Genomic DNA, 6,355 nt, shown 5'->3' with positions numbered 1-6,355 from the left:
TTATTTCTTTAAGACACATGTTTGTGAATTAGGTTCCATCTGTTTGGATTTTGAAAATAAAAGCAGGGTTCATCTGGGCCGGGCGCGCGACCCAGAGGACACGCCCCAAGCGATTGGCCCGACCCGTGCCAGGGAGGAGAAGTAAGGCTTCCCTCGGGCTAGCCCCGCCCACATATTACCTACGCATGCGTAGAGTGGTGGGCTTTTTTTTTTTTTTTTTTTTTGGCTTTTTTTGCTTGCCGTCCTTACCCGCCCTGCTCCGCGCGGCATAACCGGAAGTGGCTTCTTCAATCTGGGCATTTGTGCTCGTGTCTCGCCGGCTGGCGATTGCTACACAAAATGACAGGAGTGCGAGGACCCGGGGAGAGCCGAGACACAGCCATGGCCATGGAGCAGGACATATTTGACGCCGTCGTGATGGCGGATGAGAGGTGGGCAGAGAGATCCGGCTCCGCCCCGCCCCGGCAGCTGCTGGGCTGTCCTCGGGGATACCCGCCTTCGCCATCTGCGAGCTGCCACTTTTTCTTGTCCTTTAATTGCCGCACATACGGCGGTATTCATGGATCTGCTGATGGATATGTCGGACAGGCCCCTTTGGATCCTGAAAAGTCCACAGGGAACGCCTGGGCGGGGCGGTGGCCAGGTCATCTTGGCCTCTCCAGGCCGGCTGCTCATTGTGGGTTGGGTACCTCCCCGGGTGACTGCTCAAGCTCGGTTTAGGGAGTCCTGACAGATGCGGGACCACAAGCGCCCTTCAACCCCCCCAACCTCACTGTTGGGAGCTGTTCACTGCCTCACATGGGGCTTCCAGAGCATTCCTTCTACAGTGCAGGCAACAAGTTATTGTCAGTTTGAGGGCTGAACTCTTAGAGACAATAATACCCTTCTATTCAGAGCATCCCAGTGGTGGCATACTCTATTGATCTTGGGGACATTTTCTGTACCTCTACAGAGGTGTCGGGAGTCCTGGGTCCTTGGAGTGTTTTAGAAACAGACAGCTTGAGTTATGATGGCATGTAAGCTCAGTTGCATCTACCCTCTCACCTACATTTTCAAAAGTAGATTCCTAGTGTATTCCAAGCTTGCTTGAGTTTGTATCTTTACATTTTCCTTGTGGGTTCTGGTGCTTTGCCAGGTTTGCTAGTCATTTGTGTAACTCACAGTTACAGATGATACAGCCTGGCTGTAGCTTGCTTAGTAGAGTGCTTGCCATAGAACGAAGCCCATATGTATCATGGTTTCTCTTGGAGATGGTGGCACTCACCTGTAATTTCAGCATGCAAAAGCTGGAGGCAGAGATGCTTGATTTGAAGGTCAGCCTTGGCTACAGAGTGAGACCCTGTCTCAAAAATGGGAGTAATGTCACAGCAACGGGCCAGGGAGTGGAAGAGCTAGACCTAGAACCTGTATTTTGTGACTTGAGTTTTAAGCCCTTCCTACTACCCAATCTGCTGGGTCCAGTGGGATCTCGATAATACAGGGCAGGAAGAATTTTCCAGGAAAAGTGTCTTGCCTGATGAAGTGTTTCTTTATCACAGATTCCATGGGGAGGGATATCAGGAAGGCTATGAAGAAGGCAGTAGCTTGGGAATCGTTGAAGGAAAGCAGTATGGCGTGTTACATGGAGCCAAAATTGGATCTGAGGTAAGAGGGAGGGCCACCTAGAAGTGACTTCATAGATGAGTGTGGTGTCCCATACCTGGATCCCACCATTCAGGGGATTCTAGGTCAGCTTCAGCTGGACAGTGAGATCCTGTCCCAAAGAACAGCCTAGAAGTGGCTCACCAGCAGAGCATGCGCCAGCATGTGTAAGGCCATGTCTTTGAAACAGTGCCTAGAGGAAAAGAACAAAAGCATTGAACCTTTTCCTCTGCAGCTGCTTTCTTTGCTGTTGATGCCAGAGTATCTCACCTTTTCCCCACCACAAGGCCTTTGGTGTGGATTCATAGCCCAGACAGAAAGTTCTTAGCACAGGATCACCAGAGTTTGTTATGGGAGTAGTACAACGCTGTCTCCTGTCTTCAGCCAGTTCAGTACTCACCCAGATGGGTACCATGTTCACAGTGGCATCCCATAGGCTACACAGTTTTTCTCCCCTCGCCTTTGTCCTTGCTTAGCTCTCTCTTCCAGATCACTGACCCTGACTGGCAGAGGGGGTTATGATAGTATCAGATGCCTGATGCCACAAAGCAGGCCCTGTAGACTTATGGGTCCCTAAACAACAATCTTTGGCTGTGCCACATAGTACCTAGGGTCAGCAGGTAAGGACTCCAGTCAGAAGGGCTCCAGTTTTATCTGAAGGCCTGGCTGGGCCAAGGGATCTATCCCTAAGGTGGCACACCATCCAATTGGTATCCTCTGCTCAGATGTCCTCATGACACTCCAGAACAGGTAGCCAATGAGAACAAGGCAGAAGTGGCACTGCTTTTTCTAGCCAGTCTCAGAAACTAGACCCGGAAGCTGACACTCTGCTTTCCTCTGTTGTATATACACGAACCCTGGAGGAGGACCAGGAGCCAGCTACAGCACGTATACAGAGGATGGGCTTCCCCGATGTTCTCTTGGGGCCCAGCTGCCCCACTGGGGCTGTCAGTGTAGTTTCCATTGCCCCAAACTCACAGCTTCCAGAATGGCTGAAGAAGCAGTGTGGAAGCCCTCTGCCGAGCCCTGTGCTTTGAGATCTTGGTAATTGGTGTGGTGTGACTAAGTGTTTACCGCCTTCACTCTGGGCTGCTTTTCAATTCACAGATTGGATGCTACCGGGGTTTTGCTCTTGCATGGAAATGTCTCCTGCACAGTGGTGCTGGTGAGAAAGAAAGGTGAGACTGTGGCTCCCTATCTCCCTTCCCTCCCACCCCCTTTTCCCTCTCAGCATACTATCCGAGCAATGTCAAGGAGTAGCTCTGAGTGTCCTAATGTGTGCATAGTTATCTTACATCATTAGTGCTAAATCTCATCTGTGACACACAGAAAGTAATAACGGCCAATTGGAGGGTTGTTATCCAAATAATAATCAGTAAAATGTGCCAGGCACCTCGTGTGTACTCGATGAGCACTGGATGATGTCACACCTCAGGTAATGTCAGAATGCTCCTACCTTGCTGTCTGTTTCTCACCTGGGCTTCTGATACACAGGCTGTGATAGTGTCAGTGGAATGAGGCCTCAGAAATGCTGGCTCTGTCAGGTGTGATTGGTGCTGCATAAGACTAATCATGGAGAGAGGCAGACCTGTGAGTTCAAGGATAGCCCAGTCTTCATGGCCAGTTCTAGAACAGCAGGACAGAGAGAGAGAGAACAACTCACTCTCACTCTTTCTTTCTTTTCTTTCTTTTTTCTTTCTTTCTTTCTTTCTTTTCTTTCTTTCTTTCTTTCTTTCTTTCTTTCTTTCAAGATAGACTCACATTGTCACTCAGACTGGCCTCAAACTCACAACCATCTTTCTGCCTCAGTCTCCTGTTCTGGGCTTACAGACATATACCACCACAGGCATTTAGAATTCAACCTGAAGCATTCCTTTTTTTCATACACAGCCCCTAGGGAGTGTTACTGCTCTTAGAGCTGTGTTGGCTTTGGTAACTTGCCTTACTGTGCTCTGCCTGCCTGGGCCCTGTGAGCTGCACCATGTGCCTGCTTCCTGAATCTGAGAGGGACCCTGAAGTAAAAGGTGTAATGTTCTTGTATGCCCAGGCTTAGGGTTAGGCTGGCATTGTATAGTTTCCTTACTCCTGCTGGCCTGGCCTGGCACAGGAGGGCCTAGAGGAGGGTACTAGCAAACCAGGCTGGGGAGAATAGCAGCTCCCTGCCTATGGGACTCACCCTTTTATTTGACACACTTACCATGTCTAGGACCCGTGCCATATTCAAAAGTAAACCAAGGTGTTTGTGATCAGTTGTGGGCTCTGGGGTTTCCTCCCTGCATGTCCATCACACCACCCTGGCTGTCCTGGAACTGATTATGCAGACCAGACTGGCTTCAGAGTCAAAGAGATCCTCCTGCCCCTGCCTCTCAAGCACTGGGATTAAAGGCATGTACCATCATGCCTGGCTCTTTAGTGTCAGCAGGTAACAGGCAAGGGGACTTAACCTGGGTACCTTAGGAGTGACTGGGCAGCCTGATCTCGGAGGAGTTATGAGGGAGTCATAGCTGGGCCTGGCTGCCATCCTTTTGGTAGAGCTCTCCCTTGCTCCAGCTTGCTTGGCCTGCTCACTGGAGTCTCCTGGGTGACAGCCTTGCCCCCATGCATCTCAGCAGGAAGATGAAGGTGGTGGAGGCTCTGATCACGCTGCTGCAGGACTTTCCCTATGATGATCCCACTTATGAGAAGCTCCATGAAGACCTGGAGAGAATCAGAGGGAAATTCAGACAGGTTTGTGCTCTTTAGCCTCTGTCTATGGTGTGCCTGTGCTCTGAAGGCTGGGTCAGGGTAAGCCCTAGGTTGCATGTGATGGTTGTGTTGGGCAGTGTGTGCCCAGGTATAAACCCAGAGGAGCTTGTTCCCTGCCTCTTGTAGAATGATGGGCTGGGGAAGTTGTGGCGACATTGCCTTTGGGCTTGTGCTGGCTAGGGAAAGCTCAGCAGAAGTGCACGAGGTGTAAGACAGGGTCTCTTGGGGACTTTCAGCTGTGCTCACTGCTCAACGTGCAGCCGGACTTCAAGGTGACTGCAGGAGGCTCTGGACTTGCATTTTGAGGACCACAGAAGAGCAGATGTCTGCACATCAAGTGTCACAGTGATTAAAGGCAAGCCTGAGAGGCACCCATTGTTCTGTGAGAGGAGCACTTTGGCCCCCCCTTGAGGCTCTGCCTGGGTGACTTGCAAAGGTCTGCACCCTGCCTTCTGCACAGCAGCAGCACACTCAAGAGGCAGCTTGCCACTGGCCAGAGTGAGTGGTCTGAGGGTGGGACTCACAGAGGCAGGCTGATGTGAAATTAGTTCATGAGAAGCCATGACAGGAGATCTGCTGTCTGCTGAGCCTCTGCTGGCCTCGCTCGGACCTCCTTTGTTCACTCCATCCCTCTGGCAGCCCCAGACGTAGATACCATTCTGGCTTAGAGATGATGAAATAGACCCATCCAGTCTAAGGGCTGGCAGCAGAGCTGGCTCTCACTGCAGATCCATGCCCTGCAGTACCACATGGTGCCTCAGCCTCCATCATGTGCTGTCATTGTCAACACCACTGGAGGACCCAGATTTCCTGCTGTGTGCACAGGACTCAGGGTCCACTGGGTTTGGCTTGCCTCTGGATGCCTAGCTGAGAAGACAAGAGCAGCCTGATCCTGAGGAAGCTGAAGCATGGCCTTCATGCTGCCCTAGGAGTGGGATGAGCGCTACACAGTAGGAAATGGCAGTGGAGCCAGGTGGCAGTGGCGGCAGTGGTGCACGCCTTTAGTCCCAGTGCTGGAGAGGCAGCAGGAGGATCTCTGAGTCTGAGGTCAGCCTGGTCTACAGAGGGAATTCAAAAACAAACAAACAAACAAACAAACAAACAGTGGCACTAGGGGAACTACTGGGAACCAAAGCAGGACTAGATGGTGGTCGCCACTGTGAATGTGTAGGGCTTGCCTGGGTGACATGTACTTCCGTTAGCAGCAGCTTGTGTTTCTGGCATGGTATTGACAGGCAGCTGTAAAGTGAGCTGGCAGGGGTGGGCCCAGTGCTCCCCGGCATTTCTGCAGAGAGAATGGCCTTGTGTTTGGAAGCATCACTGTCAGTTAAAAACCTATGGCCTATGACTTAGGGAGGAAATAGAGGTGGAACATCTGGGAGAGAGAAAGGATTCTGGGATACAGCCAGGCGGGAGATCCACCAGGGAGGATGTGAGGAGATGGGTAAATAGTACCTGAGTGCAGATAACTAGCCACGTGGCAGAATGCAGTTAAAATAATTGGGTTACCTTTTGTTATGATCTAGTCAGAGTAGGGCCTAGCTGTATGTCCAGGGTATTTGTAAATGTATTTTGAGTCTGAGTCTTATTTTTGGCAGCATGGAGCTGGAAGGAAGACCTGGGCCTAAGTTTTACACATGTCACAGGTGTGGGCACACATGACAGTATGTGTTGATATGCCCTTCTTTGGATGGCCCCATTGTACCCCGTCTGTCCCACTTCAGTTCTGTGTTGCAACAGGGTCACCATGGATGCATGCCACTTGGAGTTTTAGGTTCTTTCTGATTTTAATTTTCTTTTACAGACAGGCACTATATAATCCAAGCTGGCTATAAAAGGTGATCCTCCTGCTTCAGTCTCCTGAGTGCTGGGATCTTAGGCCTGTGGCCCTAGGACACTGTTTAACATCATTTCACAGCATCTGGGTAGAGTAGAGGGACCATTGTGCAGCTGGAGCTGTTCCCTCCTT

The 6,355-nt window shown here is 50.9% G+C and overlaps 1 protein-coding gene across 2 annotated transcripts; it reads left to right on the top strand.

Moving 5' to 3' along the window:
• Positions 1-249: 249 nt before the first annotated feature.
• On the top strand, positions 250-5,365 carry Lto1 (LTO1 maturation factor of ABCE1). 2 transcript variants are annotated; one of them, XM_032891315.1, is made up of 5 exons: positions 250-431; positions 1,539-1,644; positions 2,749-2,819; positions 4,254-4,368; positions 4,623-5,365. In XM_032891315.1, exons 1-5 carry the CDS (start codon positions 340-342, stop codon positions 4,689-4,691), a joined length of 453 nt encoding a protein of 150 aa, XP_032747206.1. In that variant the 5' UTR covers positions 250-339; the 3' UTR covers positions 4,692-5,365. The 2 variants fall into 2 exon arrangements, with proteins under 2 accessions (XP_032747206.1, XP_032747205.1); XM_032891314.1 differs by having other exon boundaries at positions 251-431; positions 4,251-4,368.
• The last annotated feature ends 990 nt before the right edge of the window (positions 5,366-6,355 follow it).

The sequence above is a fragment of the Rattus rattus genome, chromosome 2 (assembly GCF_011064425.1).
Source record: "Rattus rattus isolate New Zealand chromosome 2, Rrattus_CSIRO_v1, whole genome shotgun sequence".
In the NCBI taxonomy this organism is placed as follows: Eukaryota; Metazoa; Chordata; class Mammalia; order Rodentia; family Muridae; genus Rattus; species Rattus rattus.
This window is presented reverse-complemented; position numbering and strand designations above follow the sequence as displayed.